Raw genomic sequence first — 25,544 nt, 5'->3', positions numbered from 1 at the left:
ACCTCAGCCTGTGTCTCTCTTCTTCCCCCACAACCCAGTGCTTTTCTGGCAACTCTCTACTCTGCTGAGCCACTTGCTGGCTTTTATAATTGACCTCGGATGATCAGTCTCAGCTGGGAGGGAGTTGATCTGTCACAGGTGAGGCTGGACCTAGTTCACATTAAAGGGCCAGCCACATACACTAGCTTTCTCGTAACTATAACCAAGGAGAAAAGGCAGCATAACTTGACAAACTTATAATAAGTGCACTTTGCTGAAATATTCTTTGTTCTTGAAAAATATACTGAGTACTCTACATGTTCGGACAGCCCATGGAAAACTGAAGATCTTGTAGTGGGTGTTCATTTTATACTCACCTTGTAATGTGGTTGGTTTTGGGGGGGGAGTGCTCTGTGGGAGTTGAATGTGTGTGTTTGTGTGGGGGGGTGGTAACTTACATTTGATGCAATCTGGTGCATTTTAAAAAAATTCAGAAATATTTTATGAGCTCTATGGCTATGTTGTCTCTGGCTTGGTAATATCCAGAGAACCGGGGAAAATTACCCTAACCCTACCATCAGTTAGTGGCAGGATTTTAACAAGGGGCTGCTCTGAAACCACAAGAGTTTACCTCCAACACAACACCAAGATGCTGAAATTAAACAATATGTGTCCAATAAAAACATACTTACCTCTATCTTATAGTATATTTTTCCAGTCTATACTGCATTATGTTGCATGATGAATATATAGCTGAGTACAAAAGATTTTATCACCATGTATTATTCTCTACAGATCCCTTAGCTGAGTCTTAATAAATGTCAAAAATTGCTCCTTTTGTTTTAGCATCCTTGTATCAGCTTAGTGAAAACCTATTACACCACCATTAAGAAAAACATATGCATTAAGGATGGAATTTTGACATGAGTCTGTCACTTAAGCTCATTTGAAAATTTCACCCTAAATAAACTAACTCCATTTATAATGCACGTGATCAGAATTATGGGTGAACCAGCAGGTGTTATCGTATACATTTGGACTGTGAATGTGTTAAAAAGAGGGGTGGGAGAAGCTTTTCATAGAAGCTGTCATAGTAACACTTATTTCACAAGCTATAATTTGACACATAAACTGAAATTCTTTCTGATTCTTGCAAAGATCATTGAGTGAATGTTTGTGTTTGTGTTTCAGGAGCTGCAGTTTGAGAGACTGACTCGAGAACTTGAGGCTGAACGCCAGATTGTAGCCAGCCAACTGGAGAGATGTAAGCTTGGATCAGAGACTGGAAGCATGAGCAGCATTAGGTACTGTACGAATTGCTCATTTGTCTGTCATTGTAATGAATTGCCGTTGATAATAAATTGTATTGATCATCTTCTTGTGACAAATTATACACCAGGGAATGTGAGCTTTTGGTAGACTGTTGAAAATTTATATTAAGTGACCTGATTTTTTATTTTCATCTGATACGACAAGATGATGAATCTATGGCATGCTTTGGTAGCAGAATTTTCAGCACCAAAACTATAGGGGCATTGAAATGAAGTAATTGCTATAATCAATTGAAGTAATTTTATTTTTTTATTGGATTGGAAATCTGAAGAACTGGGGTGACATCTTGGCCCCACTGAAGTCAATGACTCTTATTTTCTTCAGTAAAGCCAAGATTTTACCTTCAGACTGTGGTGACAGTGTGGTGACTGAGATGTCTACTCCTGATGACTATGAAATCTATATGCTTCAGACAGTGATCTTAAGGTTGAAAATCCAGGTCAGTTTCCAGCCAAGACACTTTACTCCACATGCACAAGCACACACATGTAATTACACAAACATACGTGTTTTCTGACCATCCACCCACCCCACATTCTCCAAGTTCAACAATCAGTTTAAGAATATTTAACATATTCTTTTAAATATATATAAAATTTCAGTGGACTTTTCAGAAGTCACTGTCCTGTAACATCAATACTTAATTATACAAATGTCAATTTCCCTTTTTAAGCCTTTGTTTGCAGGTGCTCTATTATAGCAAAATTATTAGATACATTACATAATTTTCTTCCAGAAATTCAGTATAAGTAATTACAAACATAAATTGGCATATTGAAATTAGGGTGATTTGACACACATTTGATTAAGCTTGAACCTATTTTTTAAAAGAGTAATCTTAGTAGAAGAAACATGTTTTAGGTTATTGTTGTTAAATGCCTTATACTTCAAACCCTTTCTCATGTGAGTAATCCCAGTGAAATCTGTAGGATTATTTATGTTAATAAGGTTTTGCAGATTTGGGCCTCTACATGGCTCAAGGTAACGAAGGGTAGGTTATTTCAGTTTTCTCTCTTTCTCTCTCACACACGTACGCTCACACACACACACACACACACACACACACATACACACGCGCATGCACACACACCCCTATGATTTATTAGCTTGAATTATATTGAAGTATCAAGAAGACATCATTTCTGATAGTCTGTGTTCACATACATTTCAACAGAAAACCAGTTCTACAAAGTGTGAATCATTAATTTTGTCAAAAATTATTCTGGATCCAGATGTGGATCTACTTCACTATCCATAAACCAAAATGATAAGACTGATATCTGTTTAATACAAAAGACCAAGCATGACACGTCATTCTGTTTTGAATTTTGTTAGACTTTACCAGAAAAGGTTCAGAAAAATCCGTTACTGCATGAGTAACTATTCCCCAATTCAAGTAATTCAAATTACCCCTCAATCAAGAAGATGGTTGTTTTTCAGGGAACATAGGAAGCTTCTGAAATCATTTATTAATAAAATGCCAAAAGGGCTAAAGTCTATCAATTCAGTTAAAATAATAAAAAAAAAAGTCTCTCACCAATTAAGCTGAGTCAAGAAGTGAGGGTGACTTTAAACAAAGATACACCATTCCTTATCAGTAAGTATTTTGATTGTTTTTTCTAAAGGTTAAAGTGCTTTGTTTATATTCCAAAACAACTCTCCTCAAGATTAAAGCCCAATTTTAGCCCAATAATTTCAATTATAGAAAGCCACATTCATTCAAAATGAAATATCTGAAAGCATACTAAGTATGCTAGTATTTGATTTCAAGAGAACTAGCTAAACTACATTGAAAGAATTACAGTAACTCTTCACTTAACGTTGTAGTTATGTTCCTGAAAAATGCGACTTTAAGCAAAACAATGTTAAGCAAATCCAATTTCCCCATAAGAATTAATGTAAATAGGGGGTATTAGGTTCCAGGGAAATTTTTTTAACCAGACAAAAAACCTATAATATATAAAATATATACACACAGTATAAGTTTTAAACAAACAATTTAATACTGTACACAGCGATGATGATTGTGAAGCTTGGTTGAGGTGGTGAAGTCAGAGGGTGGAATATTTCCCAGGGAATGCCTTACTGCTAAATGATGAACTAGCATTCGGCTGAGTCCTCAAGAGTTAACACATTGATGTTAATGTACCCTCACACTCTACAAAGCAGCAGGAATGGAGGAAGGGAAGACAGCATGGCAGACAGAGACACACACCCTGTGTGTGGGAGAGAGAGAGATATGTGCATTGCCCCTTTAAGTACTCTGACCCCACTCTAAGTAAACTGCCTTTTTAAGTATATCAGCAAGTTGAGACAGCAGCTGCGCCCAGCAAGCTCCCTACGTCCTGAGCCCTGTCCTGTCTCCAATCTGCTCTGTATGGAGAAGGGGTAAGCGGAGGGCAGGAGCAGAGGGGAGGGGGACACCTTGACATTAACCTCCCTCTTCCCCTCCCCCCCCCCGCACAGCAAGCAGGAGGCCCCCGGAAGCAGCTCCAAGGCAGAGGGCAGGAGCAGCACATGGCAGTGGGGGGAGGGACAGCTGAACTGTCAGCAATTGATAGCTTGCTGGGCGGCTGCCGCACAGGGAACTTAGGGGAGCGGGGAGCTGATAGGGGGGCTGCAGGTCCACCCTGGTTCCAAGCCCCCACCAGCTAGCTGCAACGGGCTGCTCTTCCTGCAAGCAGTGGACAAAGCAGGAGGCTGCCAAACAACGTTAGAAGGGAGCATTGCACAACTTTAAATGAGCATGTTCCCTAATTGATCAGCAACATAACAACAAAACAACGTTAACCGGAACGACTTTAAGTGAGGAGTTACTGTACATTATTTTCTAAGTTTTCCAGACAATCGCCATATGAAAAAAAGAATCCTCTGGTTTCTATGATTGATAGGAGATGGGGGGTTTTAAATCATGCTTCTTGGTTTATCAGCAGCACCCAGGTCATTTAAAAATCTCTAAAACGGACTGTTCAATCTTTTAAGGAGTTTGGGAATGTGATTGTTGATTTGTTTCAGGAAAATGTTAATAGCTGCACCAACTCAAGAGATTTCATCTAAAATGTTTTCAACATTTGTCACTGGCCCCAGATACCTTTTACTTATCAAAATTTAGAGTTTCTGGGTTTTAGAGTATTTAAAAAAAATATTTGAAATTGCATGGTCCAAAGCAGGCAGTTAATAGGTTAACATCAAATCAAGCTTTTCAGAATTAGCACATTCATATGAAATTAAACAATAATCTAGACCATGGCATTGTATCTGTCTTGTTTTTATTTGGAGCATTTAATAAAAGTCTTTAATTTTCTTAGTTCTAACTTAAAAAAAAATAGAATTCCTTATTTCCAAGTCAAGTCAAACATTAAATGATGTAAGTGTGGGTGAAGTTCACACTTACTGATAATTCATCCATATTTCAGTTTGTCCTTCTAGTTTCAATAGTGGTTTAAACAGAGGCATCAAAATCTGGGTAGGGAGAATTGCTACATTAAATAAAATACAGTGCAATCATACATGCCACAAAATGATAACATTATAGTGTCTGGTCTATCAAGGGGTCATCATCTCTGGAAGGAGGCTTGCTTAAAATACTGCATTTTAATATCTACTATTCTGCAAAGAGAAATGCTTTTCACATCATAATTGCTCTTTCAGTATAATGTGATTTCAATAATTTAGTTTATATGTCACCTTCTTGTTTTGTTCATTCAAACACTAAGAGCAAATTTGTAAAGAAACAGACTGAAAGTGATTCCATTTTGTATGTAATGGTCTTCAAGACTGATGGTCGTCATTAATTCAGATGTTAATAGATTTTCCCTTGAATTAGAGGTGAAGATACTACACACTACTGAAATCCCTCAAGGGATTCTTCTCCTGTAGATTTACTGTTAATGCAATGACTTCTACAGCTATAATGATGCTCTGGGCAGTTAGCAGGTTTTCAAAACAAAGTAATGAAAATTAATTTCAAAGTGTCTCAAATTTTCAATACCCAAATCATTTGAAGTAAATTCTTGGGTGTGGTGAATAAATGATAATTTCTATAAGGAAGCTGATTGAGTATAGATTTGGGTTGGGATAGGATTAATGCTTTTATAAAAGTGTCTACAATTAACATTGGATAAGCTCACGTTAACATGTACTTTTTTTTGGTGATACTATTTTAAACAATATCTTTAGGGCATTCATAGTTTTGGCACTGACTGACAGGGGAAAACTAAGGTGGTAAGGACAATTTCAAGGAGCTGATTGAAGTCCTGAGCTACATGAACTGTTTCCACTGCATGAATATTTTACATGTGGAATAACAGGAGAGTTTCCTGTTTACAAATAATTTCATTTTTATTTTGTTACTATTGTGATTAGGTTATGACAAATTCTATTTTTAGCCCAGGAAAATGTAAAATATATGGACCCAGAATAATCCCCTTAGACTCAGGTGCATTTTTGCCTTGCTATCACCGAGCATGAAAGGAGGGCTCAGCTGCCTCCAAGACACCAACCCTCTTTTTGAATACAGACAATGTGGCAGCTTCTTTATGGGACTGAGGTTTATGCTGAGGAAAAGAGAGGAGACTGGGTGGGACAGTGGAAGGAGCAGGCAGGTCAGCGTGGGACCCAGGGAAAGGTTTGTGATGCCAGGGCTGCCCAGAGAGGGGGGCAAGTGGGGCAATTTGCCCCAGGCCCCGGGCCCCGCAGGGGCCCCCACGAGACTATAGCATTCTATAGTATTGCAACTTTTTTTTATGGAAGGGGCCCCCGAAATTGCTTTGCCCCAGGCCCCCTGAATCCTCTGGGCGGTCCTGTGTGATGCAAGTTACCACCTCTCCAGAGCAACAAGGAATACTTGGTAAAACTCATACAGCCCAATGTCTATTATATTTTCTACAGAGCCCTTTCCTGAGCGTCACATTTTTTCTATAGCCAATTGAGTTAAAGCATTTTTTTTTCAACCACTGGTAAAAGTCTATATGCACCCCACTTCCCCAGCAATAATGTTCCTCATGATCAAATATTTGTGAGATAGAAAAGCAGTAGAGAACTGCACCTATTATGGTATTGTGTGTTTAAGTAAACTCCTTGACATTTTTGCAATGGGGTACCATTTGTTCTACAGCGTTTTCAAAATGTACTTGAGGGATAAAGGTAGGATCACAGTAGAGGTGGTAATGCAGTTCCCAGGTGGATGAATTATGAGGCCTCGAATGGAGCAGAATGAAATCTTGAGAGAAAGAGTGAGTGCATTGTACGCTTCTTTTTTATAGTATTTAAGGTATTCTAAATATATGAAACAAGTCTTTTTGAAACTGTCACTTGCTTCTAAAATCATACTTAAACAAGTGTAAAAAGAGCTAAAATCCATTTTGCTGTGGATCCTTTTCTGAAAGCCAGGATTTTGACAAAGCTGAATAACTCTTTTAAATGAAATAATTTAGTTAACATTGAATCCTTCTAGTTAAACGGTTCATTAAAAAAATCTAATTTTAATCTCCAAAGATAAAACATTCTTTATCTTTAAAGAGTATCTGGCAGAAATGAGTCAAAATCAGAAATTACAATTTTTGCTGATGTTTATGTGCCTGCATCTTGGAACTTATAGACATTTTAAAAACTCACTTTTTAAAATTAGTTTTCTTTACAAAAAAAAAGAAGTGAGTACATACAGATTTCTGCAATGATGTCACCATTTTCTGAAGTCAGTTTAGTCCATTATTCAGCAGATCTTTCTGATCATGAAGAAATAATCAAACTGGACTGATTGTAATCAGCATATTTTAATACTGTGAACATTTTCATTATTTTTTACACTTTGAAATAATTATCTCAAAAGATTTAAAGGGATTTTTGTTTTGTTTCTTTTTAATCTTGTCTGTTCCTTGGGGATTGAGCACCCAACACCAAGGCATACCAGCAGCTGAGTGTATGCCTACATTTGAATTTTTATCATGGTCTTTAAAAAAGACTGGAGAAGGGCAAACTTAGTACCTTGCTTTTATGGGGGAACCTGACATTCTCATCAGCAAACTAAGGAAATGTGGTCTAGATGAAACTATGTAAGGTAGATGCAAAACTGATGAAACCTGTACTCAGAGTAGTTATCGATAGTTCGCTGTCAAATTAGGAGAACATGTCTAGTGGAGTCCCACAGGGGTCTGTCCTGTTATTATTCAGTATTTTCATTAATTACTCGGTCATTGGAGTGTAAACTATGTTTTAAAAAATAGTGGATGACACCAAGCTGAGAGGGGTTACTAGCCCTTTGGAGGACAGGATTAGACTTCAAAACAACCTTGACAAATTGGAGAATTGGTCTGAAATCAACAAGTTGAAAATCAATAAAGATAAGTGCAAAGCACGCACTTGGAAAGGAAGAAAATCAAATGCACAACTACAAAATAGGCTATAACTGGCTAAGCAGTAATTCTGCAGAAAAGGATCTGGAGGTTATAGCAGATCACAATTTGAATGTGAGTCAATAATGTGATGCAGTTGCAAAACAAGTTTATATCGTTTTAGGGTGTGTTAAAGGGAATGTTGAAGTCAGATATGAGATAATTGTCCTGCTCTACTCGGCACTGGTGAGGCCTCAGCTGGAGTACTGTGTCTGGTTTTGGGCACCATGCTTACAGATGGGGGGCAAATTGGAGAGAGTCCAGAGGACAGCAACAACAACAAAACATGGTTTAGAAAACATATATGAGGAAAGGCTTAAAAAAAAAACTAGACATAAAAAGAAAAAGACTGAGTGAGAAGAGAAGACTGAATGAGAAGAGAAGACTGAGTGGGGGGACCTGGCAACAGACTCCAAATATGTTAAGTGCTGTTACAAAGAGGGTGGCGATCAATTGTTCTCCCACTCCACTGAAAGTAGAACAAGAATTAATGAGCTTAATCTGCAGCAAGGGACATTGAGGATAGATATCAGAGAGAAAAAATCTAACTATAAAGATAGTTAAACACTGGAATAATTTTCCAAGGGAGGGATGATCTAGGTGTACTTGGTCATGCCTCAGCACAGGAGACTGGGCTAGATGAGATCTCAAGGTCCCTTCTAGCCCTATATTTTATGATTCCATTATTAACACACATGAATCTACACTATTGTAAATTCGAATATAGACACTAACACAAATATTTGCTCCAGGGCATAAATGTTTTTGCTAATTTTATAGAACTCTGTCGCCTAGGGTTAAACACAACCAAGAATGTTTGTGTCCTGTACACCCTAGAATTAATAATCAAATTAGTTAACATGCTAAAATATTACTATCAATTGAGGTGTGGACATAGCCTATCAGAGCATACTTTTTTTAGAAATAGTTGAATTATTCAATCTCTGCACAAGCTGTTGATACAGGAGTTGATATCTCCAGTGATGACCTGTTCAGTGTGTTATCAGGACTAACTCAGTCAGTACCCCGGACAGAGCATTTGTCACTTTTAGAGCCTTACTTGTCAGTGACCTTTCTGGCTACCTGCTCTGTGTCAGGGCTTTAGCAGCTGCTGTGTCTGTCAGTCATAACCTAAACAGGAAGCCAGTCACAGTGTGAGTTGTCTCAGCAAACCTATTCTTCTTACCTTACATGTACTATCTTGCCTTGATATGACATCTTAACACAACAATCTGCATCTGGGATATCTGACAAACAAGATGATAATGAACAAAAAGATTCCCCAACTCTGTGAACATAATTTCAAATTGTATTTATTGATGAGGTATGCAATTCATTTAGACCCAAATGGACATCACCTCATAGTGATTTCATTGTTTCTTCTTATAAATAATATAAGCATGTGTTCTTGAAACTGCAGATTTAGGAAACTTGTACAGGCTAAAGAAACGCCATTTCTATCCTCATTTTTGTATCTTGTTCTCATTTTGAGTGTAATTCACACATTTGTGCCTTGGCAGGTTGAAAGTTATGCCTACAGCTCAACTGTGAAGCACCATGTAGTTATGATTTGGATCAATACATGCATGCAAAAATCAATTACAGGCATGGACAAACAGCTCTTTATCTGTACAGTATTCTGATCCCGTGTTCTTTGCTGAGCTTGGTTTGTTCTCTCTAGATACAGTTTTATACCCATACTACAAGTAAGCTGTTCAACTGAAAAACTAAAATGTAAATATTAAGACAACTCTTAGGACTAAACTCTGTCCTTGGATGCATGTTTAGCGCCAGTTGCCTTAAGTGAGAGCTGCATAGCTACCTGAGGATGTCATTTGAATGGAAGGGCGGATGCCTTTCTCCCTAAGCTTATTGCACAAATCTTCCTAAGCAAAAGATCTACTTATTTTTCTTTATCTTGATTTTTCTATAGATATTTCCTGAGTATTGTAACATTATTACAAGTAATTTTTTAAAATCATTGCATAGATAAAGTAAATTTTTATTGAAAAAAAATGTATAGAAAATGAGAAATGTGTTGCTGTTTGGGGCTTAAAGAAGCCAGAAGCATTTATATTTGTACATGAATCAGGGTTTGTGCATTTCACAGTAGCATATGTATCATCTGATTTTAGTGGCTTCTGTGGAAATAATTTCTGTTAAGCATATACTCTAGTGTATAGTATCCTAGCCCATGTCTACAGTGCATATCTGCCTCTTTTGGAGATGCATAGGTAGTGCAATTTGTTTACTGGGAAAAATGTTGAGATAATTGTGCAGCAAATCAAATTTTGATAGCTAAATCCTTAAGGTCCGTGATTTCTGGAAAAATAGTCAAGTATAGGTGCAATATATTGTAACCTATGTAGTGAGCAGTGATTTTGTGTGTGCATTGCTTACAGTTTAAAAAAAAAACCATAAAAATTTGCCACTTGAGAAGGAAACTTTCTGGACAACAAATGTGGATAACCAATCTAATTTATATCAGAATTGCACAAGCATATGCTAAAGGCTTGCTACTGATTTTTAAACATATATTTAGGTACTAGCAATGTGCATAAATGAATTACAATATTTTAATGTTATATTTTCAACAAAAAATACAGTTTTTTTCAACCAGTATTAGATTCTGAATATGCTAAATGGCAAGATAAAATATCTTGAAAAATTCTTTAAAATTAAACCTTGATAAGATATGTAGACAAACCTAAAATATGATATGCTGACAGCAATCTTTGAATCTAATACAAAAATATTATTAGCTTTAGATAGTGTTTTTTTTTTAATTTTTAATAGGCATAGTATACCAAGAATATGCTCTCCATTTTTTTCTCTGGGGACTTTTAATACGAGACTGTAACAACAACAACAAAATCAAGAGAGAAGTATCATTAGGAATAATTTCAGGAAAAAAAATGATGGGCTGCATAAGGGACAATCTCTAAACTGTAAATGGTGTATTGCTTTTAGATAGCATTAGGGAATAAAATCTAGAAACATCTATAATTTTTAGGACAATCCTTTTACAAACAGAGAAATAAAATACTTACTGTCACAGTAGGGTGTTCCATGTAGCTAAATCAGTTTCTATGTAAATCTATGGCTTTACTTTTGCTATTTATCAGATGACCTGGTTATTTTTTGTTTTTGTTTTTACTCTCAGCTTCATATGAGTTTACTCTGTCCTTAAAATAAATATTTTTTCCCCTGTTTTTGGTGTCTACATTTAAGTAGTTATCCTAAAGTTCAAATAAGAAAAGGTGTGCATAGGAACAAAAAAGAGTCAGTTTAGGGACCTAGGAACAGGCCTATTGGATCAGACCAGTGTTCCATTCTAACCCAATATCTTGTTTCTGACAGTGATCAGTATTAGATGCTTTGGAGAAAGGTGCAAAATACACCTGCAGCTGGTACTTAGGAAGAAACTTTCCCTATAGGCAGGTTATTCTATAACTCCATTGGTTAGAAATTGGCTTATGCCCTGAAGCATAACAGTTTATACCCTTTCAAAAATCTTCTAAATGTTGATCCTAGTTATAGAAGTTCTTATTATTACAATGAATATCTAATTCTTTTTTTTTAAATCCTGTCCTGCCAAATTCTTCACCTCTGTGTTGTCTTAAGGCAGTGGGTCTCAAACTTTTTTACTGGCAACCCCTTTCACATCGCAAGCCTCTGAGTGTGACCCCCCCCCCAATAAATTAAACACACTTTTAAATATATTTAACACCATTCTAAATGCTGGAGGCAAAGCGGGATTTGGGGTGGAGGCTTACAATCCGTGACCCCCCATGTAATGACCTTGTGACCCCCTGAGGGGTCCCGACCCCCAGTTTGAGAACCCCTGTCTTAAGGCAATATATTGACTGCCACTGAATGTCATGGAAGGAGTGCCATTTAAGTGTCCCCACTGCATTTGGATTGTGAGGGAAGGGAAAAGGGGGTTTTCAGTGAGTGGAGTCAATGAGGGAACAGGAAGTGGCTAGATGAGGTGGAGCATTGACCCACCCTGTGCATTGGGCATATAGGAGGTATTTATGCACGGCATTCCAGAAGGAACTCTCTCTCTCTGATCCATCCCGGATCAGCCGCAGGCAGTCAAGCTAGTTGCTGGTGCCTCCTTGTGCCAGGTGTGCAGGTACTTGTTACAGAAGGAATAGGGTTCTCTAATAAACACGAGTTGGAAGTGGATTTAGGGAAAGGCATTTCCTGAGAAAGCTGGGAAAAGCAGGGGTTGTGGCTCCTGAAGTCTGGTACAGAGGGGAGACAACCCCTCCGCCTCCTTTTTTGTTAAGTGAATAAAGTTGCAGCTTAATTAAACTATGCCCATTGTATCTTGTCTCTCTTCCTATGTAGCTGGAACAATACATTCCACAGGCTAAATGTGTGCTTCATGGGGGGAAAAGAAATCCTGTTATCACTTTTAAATTTACTCCCCGTCAGTTAAACCACCTATTGAATGGTCTGTTTTTGTTAGGGTGACCAGATAGCAAGTGTGAAAAATCGGGACGGGGGATAATAGGAGCCTGTATAAGAAAAAGACCCAAAAATCGGGACTGTCCCTATAAAATCAGGACATCTGGTCACTCTAGTTTTTGTGGTCAACTGTGCATGCACATGCACACAAATGTGGGAATCAATAGGAGCTGTAGATTCTAGGGCAGAATTTGACCCAAAGTGGCTAAGGCATAATTTTAGTGACATTATATTGCAAGTCATTATGATCACATGATAACATAATTTGTGTTTTAAGATTTTGATCAAGACCCTCACATTTAGAAAATAATAAAACTTTCAAGTGAAATTTTTATGCAGAGGAAGAAAAATTAGTTCTTGGATTACTCTGCATTTAAATTGCATTTGACTCTTATCAAGCAGACACATTATCAATTAGACATATATGGTCCCTCAACAAAGGCTCTTAAACAAAGTAAGCTGTCATGGGATAAGAGGGAAGGTTCTCTCATGGATTGGTAACTGGTTAAAAGATAGGAAACAAAGGGTAGGAATAAATGGTCCATTTTCAGAATGGAGAGAGGTAAATAGTGGTGTCCCCCAGGGATCTGTACTGGGCGCAGTCCTATTTAACATATTCATAAACAATCTGGAAAAAGGGGTAAACAGTGAGGTGGCAAAATTTGCAGATGATACAAAATTACTCAAGATAGTTAAGTCCCAGGCAGACTGCGAAGAGCTACAAAAGGATCTCACAAAACTGGGTGACTGGGCAACAAGATGGCAGATGAAATTTAATGTTGATAAATTCAAAGTAATGCACATTGGAAAACATAATCCTAACTATACATATACAATGATGGGGTCTAAATTAGCTGTTACCACTCAAGAAAGAGATCTTGGAGTCATTGTGGATAGTTCTCTGAAATCATCCACTCAATGTGCAGCAGCAGTCAAAAAAGCGAACAGAATGTTGGGAATCATCAAGAAAGGGATAGATAATAAGACAGAAAATATCATGTTGCCTCTATATAAATCCATGGTACGCCCACACCTTGAACACTACGTGCAGATGTGGTCGCCCCATATCAAAAAAAGATATATTGGAATTGGAAAAGGTTCAGAAAAGGGCAACAAAAATGATTAGGGGTATAGAATGGCTTCCGTATGAGGAGAGATTAATAAGACTGGGACTTTTCAGCTTGGAAAAGAGGCGACTAAGGGGGGATATGATAGAGGTCTATAAAATCATGAGTAGTATAGAGAAAGTAAATAAGGAAGTGTTACTTACTCCTTCTCATAATACAAGAGCAAGGGACCACCAAATGAAATTAATAGGTAGCAGGTTTAAAATAAACACAAGAAAGTATTTTTTCACACAACGCACTGTCAACCTCTGGAACTCCTTGTCAGAGGGTGTTGTGAAGGCCAAGACTATAATGGGGTTCAAAAGGGAGCTAGATAGATTCATGGAAGATAGGTTCATCAATGCCTATTAGCCAGGATGGGCAGGAATGGTGTCCCTAGCCTCTGTTTGCCAGAAGCTGGGATTGGGTGACAGGGCATGAATCACTTGATGATAACCTGTCTGTTCATTCCCTTTGGGGCACCTGCCACTGGCCACTATCAAAGGACAGGATACTGGGCTAGATGGACCTTTGGTCTGACCCAGCATGGCCATTCTTATGTTTAGACTCATTCAGTTCTGCTTATTACAGACATTGCTTTATACTGGTGACTACTTGCTATTGCTCAAGGTAGTGCAGCAGATAACTAAATTCTCTCGTACTTAAAATGTTGCTAACTTGAATGTCAATACTGCACCATTAGTTTTTATAACTAGTATAATTTCTTCACTGAACAATGGTCTCTTGCTTTTCATCTCAGCATGAACTGATAGTACAATGTTGAAACTTCTTTCATACAGGTGATGTTAGCAGTGTAGAGTTTAAAAAGCTTGTAGACTGGTGTTTCAGCAGCAGACACAGGAGGTTTTGACTAATTTGTTGACAGCAATGCTACAGTGCACAAGCCCACAGGCTAGCCCTCGCTGAAATGTCTGTTTACTCAGTAGTTCAAGAGCTGAATAAGCTAAAAATATGTCACACATTGTTGCTGAAGATTTTCTTCTTTCTTGAGTGTTTGTAGCTCAGAAAGAGATGATTGAATTCATTGACAAGTTTATTTAAAATAAAACAATTAAGGACATTTTTCCTTTTTAAAGAGACAAAAGTTATGCACCTGAGGCAGTTCTCACCTGAGATATTCCTCACCTGTGCTAAATAATTTACTCTGTTGTGGAGAGAAGTTATTATGCACCGTATTACATAAATGCTTAACAAATGTGTGAGATAAGGTGGGTGAGTTAATATCTTTTATTGGAACAACTTCTGTTGGTGGAAGGGACAAGTTTCAAGCCACACACAGCTCTTTTGAAGCTCAAAAGTTTTTCTCTTTCATCAACAGAAATTGGTCCAGTAAAATATACTACCTCACCCCCCTTGTCTCTCTAATATCCTGGGCCCAACATGACTACAGCACAGCAAATAACAAATGTGGCACAGTTAGTAGCCTTATTTATGAGTGATTTACCCCATGAATAAGCTCATAAAATAGTAATTGACTGAAAACAGAAATATATTTCATCATCTTTTTTTAAATTTGCTGGTCCATAACTGAGAGAATCACAAGCTTATAAACCGAATTTCAAGATGAAAAAGTGTGGAGCCAGCACAAATAGTGAAATTCACAGCAATTCATGAAAAAACATAAAGGTCTTGATTCTCAGTTGCACTGAGTTTTTACCCTACAGACTGTTTTAAATTATGTACAGGTGTCCCAGCCAAAGATCAGGCAGGACTATATAGTCTGTCCCACCAATTCCCTGCTCCATGCCCCCTTCACAAGAAGTGGTGAGAGTTGCTGGCAAATGCAGGAATCCTTGACTTTCCTTTTCGGGGCAGCTTTCAACCTGCTTTTTTTCTGTGCTAAGCAGGCAGAGTCAGGGCAAAGAATCTGACCAAAATATTTTCTGCCTTATACTCAAATCATACCAGCCACAGGTCCAATGAATTTTAATTCAGTGCATAACCCAACCTTCCAGCATTCTAGGGAAAGATGTTTTTGAAAACATTTTGAGGGGCCAGAAGGAAATCGCATACTCTACTCCTGTTTATGTTCATCCATGTTGCTCAGTCTCTACTCTAGCTCTGAAAATGTTGTCGTTAGAACACTGTTTAAACAATTTTTCTTTCTAGCAGCATGCTAATTTAATTTTCCCGGCCAATATGTTATACTAAAAACTGAGGATGGGCCATGTAAGACATCACTTTATAAAGAAGTTCACCTCCGTAGATTAACCAGGAAAAATTTGTTATCAGTGTCTAAGGGTAGTTCTGTGTAACACAGGTCCAGCTCTTGTAGAGGCCAATGTCATGCATTACTTGGGTTTTGATGAAGTACAGGATCCTGTTAGAACATACTTTTGGTGCCAGGTTAAAATACAGAGCAAGTAGGATAAGCTTTGACAAAGGGCCCACTGTATTGCTGTATAACCATGTAATTTTTCAACAATTTAGAGGGCATGATCTTATCAGATTGGTGCAGGACAGCACTGGAAAGAAAGTGCGCTAGAAGAAAACATTAGAACTGGTCAAAAATGGGGAAAATATACATGAAAAAGTTGTGCTTTTTCATTGATTTTTTAATATAACTATCACTAGAAAATATGCCACAATTAAAACATAAAGTATAGTGTTGTGATTTTTTTTTTAAAAGAAGAGACTTTAGTGGGAAGGCTTTGATGGTCCACTCTGCGAAATAGTTCACTCTGGGTAATCTTGGGGGAGAAATCAGTGGAACAGAATTTTACAGCCGCCGTGCATCAGAATATCCCTGGTTTAATTAAACAATTTATAGTGAATTTGGTCAGATACAGCTACTAAGTTAGTTCTAAGTTTACAGGATCTACTTAGGAAAAAGACTTGGGATTTATTGTTTATTGGTAGAACTATATTCTACACTTGGCTTTTATTGGCATAGGTAGGTCTGTGTGTGTATATATATACATAAAAATCACAGCCTAACTGACATAGCTATTCTGGCACCGTATGGATGAGGCTTTAGGAAAATGAGGATATATTTCAGAAGTAGGGGGAGACTGGTTTTATGGGTAAATTATTGGGGGGAGGGTGTATGCATCATTATGAAATTTCACTGTATTCTCCAAAAAAGACAATTGTTTGATGTTTCTCATGAATATTTTTGGCTAAATACTTCACTTATTCCCTATGAAACTCCGTTAACTTCAGTGGTTTGGACAAAGTTTAAATCAGTTCATTTTACATACATGCTTGTATTATGAAATAGGTCAGTTTCGTTGGTTCAAACTGTGAAATGGGGAAACTGAGTCTCAGGCCATGCCCACACTGGAGATTTTGCACTGATGCAGTTGCACCAGCTCAAATCCTTAGTGTAGACATGCTACAATGCTGTAAAAATTAGCTCACCTCTGATTCCAACTGGGGTAGAATTCACTGGGAAAAGCCGTTTGTAAATTGGTGTAGCTATATTGGTGCAAAAATCCCCAATGCAGATGAGAGGTGGTGATTTAACTATGTATAAACCAAACATTATTCTCCTCTTCTGCTCCCCCTCTGCTTCCCTCTTCACTCAAGAAAATGACTTAATCTTTCCAAATATGTAAACTGGAGATAATACATATTAATCAAGCTACTTCTAGGTGCAGGGATCTTAAACCCTCTATTTTTAGATTTTGCTTATGGTCAGTTTCATTGTCCCCATTTGACAGCTGGGATAACTCAGATAAAGAGACCGAGGGATTTGCCTGGGGGACACAAGAGTCTACTACATCAGTTCTCAGCCTTTTTTGATCTGTGATACAAAACCTGGTGCAAGAATTATCTCGCAATCAACCATGTCCCACAGCTGCATGCAGCTGAGGTGAGAAACTATTGGATGTTTTATGGGTATTGGGTTTATGGGTAATGGTGGATCCTGGGTTGTGGTGTTAATGAGGTAGCATGGCTGCTGGCTGAAGGGCTGATTTTGGAGTGTGGGGGCAGGACGTCTCCTGGTACTGAAGAAGTGTCTTCATTCTCCATTCTTCCCCACCCACTCACATAGCATGCAGCTCTGGGGCAATGCCACTTCAAGAGGGTATGGAGCTCTAAGTTTTGCTTCAGTGCTCAGTGCTTTTGAAAATCAGGCCTTTTATTTACATGCCCCTAACGGTGAAGGCTCTGCTCTGAACTTCTTGTATCCTTGCATGTTTGCCCTAATATTTGCTGGACTTTTCAGCTAAGATAAAGTGCAGTATTGGGATAGTATTACAGGGCAGTGCAGTCAGTGTCCTAATAAGTCTTTTCCATCTCAGTGCTGCTATAAATTGACTCATGAGAAAAATCAATCAGCATGGGATTCAATGCTGGCTGCTTTTTGAGAGTCAGAACAAAGTAGTAATACAGCTATTATGGAGCTTCAGACCTCAACAGACTGCTTTAAAATAATTTAAAGATAGATTCAAGGAGATTTCCAAGAAAAAGGGAGGTTTGGGGAAAATGTGAAGTTAATAGATGATTATCTAGCAAAAGTGAAGGATAAGTTGTAGTTAACAAGAGAGCAGATGAAATTCAGGTTAATACAGCCATTACTTGAGTAAACTTATTATAGAGAAGGCTGGAGAATTTAGGCTCAGGTTTAACACAAACAAGTAAAGTTAATTTCTGAAGCTATACAGTTTTAGAAAAAGATTTTTTTTTCTGCAGGTTGAAAAGATCTTTTGTATTTGTATGCTGACGAAAAAGTTTTGTCTTCAAGTGTTTGATATACTTTTAAAAGATAAAAAAGCCTCAGAAAGCTGAGTGAGCATAATAACTTGCTAAGAAAGGCACAAGAGATACATTTAGGTTGTTTTTTATATTATTGGAAAATACAAGAAAGAAAAGGTTATACTTGTGATAAAGAAAAATAACAAAGTAAATAATTCTAAGATTTATATTTTTCAGACCTGGTATATGTTTTGACATTTTCCTTATGTACAGATTATATTGAGATGAAAAAATAGTTATACTAAATACCAATGTTTTAATTGACTCCCATTTTTTTTCTAATATAATAAACTCATGGTAAAGGGAAGGGGATGGCCATGAACTTCTTAAAGGATAACAAACACGCTTTATCTTTTCTTTTTCTCCAGAGTGGATCAGGTTTTTTTGTCTTTTGGCATTGCACTCGATCAGTGTATTAACCTATAAAAACTCAATTAAATGTTCTGAATGAAATAAACATACATTTTAGAATCCCTATAGAATTTATCAAGAAAGTAAAAATGAAAATCTGTGAACCCATTAATAATCCATTTTGATTAAACATTTCTTATAATACTTACTTTGGAAAATATTTTAATAAGATTAAAGATGTGTTTTTTTGAAACCCTGCTGAAAGATAATTATTACTATGTCAGGTTTACACTACTAATGTTATAATTATGGGTCTGTCTGTGCTTGTATCTTAAAGCCTTAGTACTTAAGGAATTGGCAAAAAATCACTCTGGGATGAAATTTGGTGTGCAAACATGAAAATGAATTAATATACTTTAAATGATTATTTCATAAACTTTAAATTTACAATTTTTTTTTAACTTTTTTCCACTCATATCACTCCGAATTATGATTACTTTCATCGTCTTTGTGTGGGCACTTTCTGACACTTCAGTGAGGAAACAAGTTACATATTGTTGCTCTTTGGCCGTGGGGTGGCCAGTTTCCACAGACTTTCAGCAGGTTGGTTTCTGTTGTTGGAGGAAAATTGATGTCACAGAATCAGGTCTGGTCTGATGTGGGTTTTTCTGCAATATGTACAAGTTTGTATATGCATTTTGTACATAGGTCTTGTTACTCTGACACCAAGATACACTCTGTCTCACACAGGCAACTCTGGAAATCCAGTTCAGCTGCCCTAAGCAACAGTCTTCATTGCTCTCACCTCAGGTCTCAAACCCTCCCACCTCCCAAGGAGCCTTCCCCTCCAGTCAGGAGATAACAGAGCAGCAACAGATTCACCCTTACTAGATTCATCACATTGGCCTGCTACTGCAATTAAGATATCAAAGATCTTTATTTTAAAATCAAATTGCTGTGTAGGAAACAACTGAGGATGAGCTGAGAAGCAGACATAGGTATATCTCTGTGTGACCGGGCGGTCCTAGTGGGGAGCCAGCTGTGGTCACTCAATTAGGGTGAACTGCAAAAATGGGGCATACAATCTCCAAAAAGCTGGTGGATAGTCCAACACTTAGATTCACCAAACCAGCACAAAACAGCTTCTTTATTACCTTACTGGTTACTCAGAAATCCAAACAATACAGTTCCCTTAAAGTGATCCCACCTCAGGCCCCCATCCAGGTACCCACATCAAATATGATGAAAATTTCTGTAAATCTTATTTCATCATATAAAATAAAAGGTTCTACCAATCCCAAAGGATTGGACATATTACCTCTCTGGTTATTGAAAATTCTAGATCTTACCCAAATACATGCTACAGCCAATTCTTATTAACTAAACTAAAATTGATTAAAAAACAAAAGAGAGAGAGTATGGTTAAAAGATCAATATACATACAAACATGAGTTCAATTCATTGAGGTTCAGATTCATAGCAGAGATGGTGAGCTTCGTAGTTGCAAAGAGTTCTTTCAGAAATACTTCATAGGTTATAGTTCAGTGTCCAAATCTCATATTCAGAGCGTACCAGCATAACTGGGACCTCAGTCTTGCGACTCAAACTTCCCCTGATGAAGCCTCAGCAGATCTGAGATAACAGAATCAGGACCCAAGGATTTTTTATCCAATTTCATGTCCTTTTTGACAAGTTGGAGTTCAAAAGGTAATTAGGATGACTTTGAAGGAGGTCCATCACCAGTACTTAGCTATAGAACAGTGGTTCCCGAACTTCAACAACCTGTGAACCCCTTTCACTAAAATGTCGAGTCTCGGGAACCCCCTCCTAAAAATGTATATTTCCAGGGATTTTCTTCTTTATCTGAGTATAAATGATAAAAGCAGTGATCTGGGAAATATAACATTTGTTTTTATGACATGCATATTACACACTATTTATTATTTATTATTATTTATCATTACAGTATTTTTATTACATTATGAAAATGGCAACACTCTTCCAAGAGCTCACTTTCGTAGCTTGTATCACTTTGAATAAGCCTGTTATAAGACAAGGCTCCTATGTTTCATCAAGGAATATCAGATGTGAAACATCATGAAGGTATTTAAGAAGCCAACTCAAAGAGTTCCTCCTACACAAGCATTCAGGTCTTGAGCAGTCCAGGCAAACAATGCACGTTACAACAAAGCTTAAACTTGTTCTTCATAATAATTAAAAAAAAAAAAAAAAACCAATACTAGCTGCCTATTTAATTTTAAAAACAGCAAAAAATATCCACCTCCCTTTCCATTTCTTATAAGGAGTCTTGAAGTTTAAATCTCCTCAGTGTGATAGATATGCTTGCTTTGATCTGCTTAGCTCGTGGAAGTCCAGTGGCTCCAGGCTGTTGGCCCTGTGCCGCCCAGGGTCCCTAAGGAAAGCTCTGTCCGCCATTAGGGAATTTTTTTCCGAGAACCCCCTGTAACATTTCGTGAACCCCCAGGGGTTCACGAACCCCAGTTTGGGAACCACTGCTATAGAATTAACACAAGACAATTTGCTTGTTCCTCCACCATTCATAGATTATTTGCTATACATTTCAAAGAAAGATGAATACAGAGATATCCCGTGTTTACAAATCATTTAAATGATAGGCTGTTCTTTTGACCTCTGAATTATCAGAATACATCATAGACAGGGACTGTTGATTACATTGTCAACCCTACTCATACATATGTAAATACACAAATGTTATCCCTCCACATGTCTTTTGAGGGTTATTTATTTTGGAGGATGTTTAACCTTTTCTGGCCATGTGTCACACTCTGCAAAGCGGTTTTCATGAGGTTTGTTCTAATCTTAAAATCTTAGGATCTCACGGAGTGCTGTGATGCTCTCAGTAGCGATGCTCTTAGCAGCTGCTTAACTCTGTCAGCAGTCCTCCCATATTTCCTATGCTGAAACTCCAGAAGTTTAACAACACGGCGACACTTACTGCTACCTCACCATCTAAAATCACCAAACTGAAGTCCATGTAAAAGCTCAATTTATTCCATCAACAGTTTCTCTTTAGCCTTCTCTGACGTGGTACTCCTGCAAATATAACTGGTAAAAATGTTTTTATTTGGTAATGTAAGCATCACAATGCACACCCCACGCTTGAGAATGTTACGCTGACTTGTGACAAACCCTGAAGGATTTTGGATCTATAAACCACAAATGACACTAATAAAAAGTAAAACTCATGAAATGTCCAGTGCATTCTGTGAGATTAGATGCAGTGTGACTCTATCACCTTTGAAAAGCTCTCATTTGTTGTGAAATAACAGAGCCGTGGAAGTTAAGTACACCTTACTGACCACAGCCATTAATAATTTGGCACCATTCTGTTATTTTCTTGTCCTGGTGACTCAGATATCACAACAGTTTGGCCTTGGTGTTGGAGAACTGAAGAATCAGGGTCATAGTAGAGGCTGAAGATTGACTTGTGTGGTACAAAAAAAAAGCTTGTCCTTCAGAACCATTTTCCAGGTCACTCACTTCTGCAAAATTTGTTCATTTTTGCAAGGCCAGTAATTTCCCCGATAAATAATCCAGCTGCTTTCTCAGTGTTCAGGGCAGTCTCATTCATCTGGGCAGACAGTCCTCCGCATTCTCTCTTGGTACTGTGGCAATAGCCACTGTATAAATCACTGAAATAGTCTGTTTTAAGAACAGTGAATGGGGATACATGGCAAACTAAATTCAGTAGGCAGACAAAAAGGCTTTTGCCAGATCATGATGTTATGAACTGTTGGGTTTGGAGAGTATGCTGAACAATTTTGATGGAACTTGTCCAGTAAAGCTGCGGGGTTGTGCCTCACTACTTGTACTTAGGGTCCTTGACCAAAAATCCCAGATTTTTTTGACATTTTAGTATGTGATAATTCGTATACTGGGCCAATTCTGCAAGGAGGTGAAGGACTTCAACAAAATCAATAGAAATTGAGCTCTTCCAGAGGATCAGACTCATATTCAGGGTAATTGAATTGTGTCAAGAAATCCACGTGGCAGTATTTTTAAAGGAAGCAGTGGTGACATCTCTGTTAAGAGACATTTTTCAACCAAGATGTACTGGGGAAATTATAGGTCTCTAACCTGACATTGCTATTCAATGTCTTGGAAAAAGTACTAGTGACATTTCAGTAGTAGTAATTTCTAAGGTCAGATTTAGAGAACTCCAGCGCTGAGACCATCATGGTCAATCCTGAATAATGAGGTAGTCTTGATGTTGGTTTTGTTTTTATATATTTTTATATGTGCATTATGCAGTACAATTAATTATTGCATCCTACTGAGTCATCTTGAAAATAATATTTTTATACCAGCAGTGTATTTATACTGATTTAGATCATATTGAGTAGAATGATCTGTCATCAATATTAGATGAATTCTCATTGATCATAAGAACATAAGAACAGCCATAATGGGTCAGACCAGAGGTTCATCTAGCCCAGTATCCTGTCCTCTGACAGTGGCCAATGCCAGGTGCCCCAGAGGGAATGAACAGAACAGGTAATCATCAAGTGATCCATTGCCTGTTGCCCATTCCCAGCTTCTAGAAAACAGAGGCCAGGGACACTGTCCCTGCCCATCCTGGCTAATAGCCATTGATGGACCTATCCTCCATGAATTATCTAGTTCTTTTTTGAATCCTGTTATAGTCTTGGCCTTCACAACATGCTCTGGCAAAGAGTTCCATGGGTTGACTGTGCATTGTATGAAGAAAATACTTCCTTTTGTTTGTTTTAAACCTGCTACCTATTAATTTCATTTGGTTACCCCTAGTTCTTGTGTTATGAGAAGGAGTAAATAACACTTCCTTCTTTACTTTCTCCACAGCAGTCATGATTTTATGATTTTATATTTGATCATCAGCCACTTGTTTTGATGTGATACTTTTTATTATCCATATGTGCCTTTGGAGAATAGATATGGAGAATTTTGAGTGCTATGGCTGCAGTTATTATTGCTATTCAGAAGAAACTGAGCTATATGTTTCTCAATCCATACGGTGTACTGAAGAGCTAAAGTGTGTAATAAGAAAGTGTTGCTGAAATTCATAACTTGATGATTTCTAGCAAAACAGGTTTGTTCAGGTAGGAAGGATGGAAAGTGTGTTTCCATAGGCACCCCAGTTTGGATGGTAAGGTGCTTTGATGGACGATGTGGTATGCTGCCAAGGTATGTTGAGGTTTGGCATAGTCAAGTCAGGATTTTACCAACTTAAGAATGTTATATTTTTGAAACGGACTTAAGAAAATCTTTGAGCCTGCAGCTCATAAGAAAGCCAATATCACAATTATTGTCAATTATGGATAAAAAGATTCTATCTACACGTGTCTTACATTCTACCTTTTGACTTTATGTGCTGCCACTGCCAGCACAAAGATAATATACAAGAAATATGGCTTTTAAACTCCTTTATGAACTTAGCCCTTATTGCCACCATGAGCTTCTGACACTCTACAATAAAATACCTATAAATCTGGAGACATTGAGTTTAGGTCCCCAAGTGTAGAGAAACAGAAGCAGTATACCTTTTATATTTACATCTGTCACAGGCATTTCAAATTTTTTACCATTGAACCTAAGTGCCTAACCTAACCTAAGTGCCACAGATAAGATTTTCATAAGTGGTCTGATTTTGAAATCTTTTTATTTAGGATTTTATTTTGAAAATGCCCCCCTAAAATACCATTGACAGACAGGCTTTATAGAAATACAGAGGCAACAAATGTAGCATCAAATTAAGTTCAAAATAGAGTGCTATAATCAGAATTCTGTTCACAGGTGGCTGGAGTCATGTTAGTTAAGAAAACATTTTCCCTTTTAGGCTGCTTATTTTGCTCATGGTTCTGAAAAACATGTATATGATTTAGCTTTAGAGAGATGGGTTTTCAGTAAAAAAACACAAGTGAATATTTAGACTTTGTTTGGTTGTGCTTTTAATTAGAATTATTTTTTAATAGGGACATTCAGATTTTTTTTTAAATTTTATACAACAGAGTGGGAATGCACTCTACAGGCTTTAAGTGGGTATATCAATAGGATTAGAATAGCTTATTATATGTGGCAGGCTTTCCATAGGACTCCATGAATTTCCAGGTTGAAATCTGAGTGGGAGCAGCATCACCTCCTACTCCATGGTTTTTTTTCCTCTTAAAGGGCCTGATCCAAACCCCTTTGAAGCATACAGGCTTTACACCAGGCCTGCAGTGATGGAAGCCAAAGGCAGCATGGCTTCTGAGCTAGCTATACTCCCAGAAGGAAAAGAAACCAAGAACAACAAAAAAGATAGGCTCTCCATATGGGTATCCTGATATCTGTGGCATTTGAGGGCTTCACACGCAGGCCCTGCCTCTTGCCCCTTCCAGGAAAATGCAGTAAGAATGTAATGATTTAATAATAAGATGGTTTAGAGTTTTTGTTTCCCTCTTGCAAGGAGGCAGGGGTGGGATTTTTGCATTCTGACACAAAATGAATTAGACATAGCAAGGAATATAAAAGGCAATAAGAAGAAGTTCTATAAATACATTAGAAGCAAGAGAAAGACAAAGGAAAGTGTAGGTCCTCTACCTAGAAAGGGAAGAGAGCTAATAAAGGATGATACCAAAAATGCTGAAATGTTTTATGCCTATTTTGTTTCCATCTTCACTAAAAAGATTAATTGTGACCAGATGCTCAACACAATTAATATTGACAAGGGGAAAGGAACACAAGCCAGAATGGGGGGAGGCGGGGGGACAGATTAAATAATATTTTGAAAAGTTAAATATATTCAATTTGACAAAACCAGATAAAATTCATCGTAGGCACTTAAGGAATTTAAGCAATCTTGGAACCATTAGCATAGTTTATGTTAAACTTCTGAAGAATGGGTGAAGTCCCAGAGGACTGGAGCTGCAAACATAGTACTTGTCTTTAAAAAGGAGAACAAAGAAAACCAAGGAATTATTAGTCAGGCAGCCTAACTTCGATACCTGGAAAGGTATTGGAGGAAATTATTAAGCAATCAATTTGTAAGCACCTAGAGGATAATAGAGTGATAAGTAAGAGCCAGCATGGATTTGTCAAGAACAAATCATGCCAAACCAACCTGTAATTTTCCTTTGACATCATTACTGTCCTAGTGGAGGGGGAGAAGCTGTAGACGTGGTATACC

General features: G+C 37.6%; 1 protein-coding gene across 1 annotated transcript in view; it reads left to right on the top strand.

The window, feature by feature from the left end:
• Positions 1-1,189: 1,189 nt before the first annotated feature.
• Positions 1,190-25,544, top strand: part of CTNND2 (catenin delta 2) — a 731,680-nt gene continuing 707,325 nt past the window's right edge. The window contains exon 1 of the mRNA XM_029913318.1: positions 1,190-1,283. Within this exon, the coding sequence (XP_029769178.1) occupies positions 1,270-1,283 (14 nt within the window). The 5' untranslated portion in view covers positions 1,190-1,269. The remainder of the gene's footprint in view (positions 1,284-25,544) is intronic.

Source organism: Terrapene carolina, unplaced genomic scaffold (genome assembly GCF_002925995.2).
Source record: "Terrapene carolina triunguis isolate 2854851 unplaced genomic scaffold, T_m_triunguis-2.0 Scaffold580, whole genome shotgun sequence".
Taxonomy (NCBI): Eukaryota; Metazoa; Chordata; order Testudines; family Emydidae; genus Terrapene; species Terrapene triunguis.
Note: the sequence above shows the minus strand (reverse complement) of the source record. Positions and strands in the feature narration are given on the sequence as shown.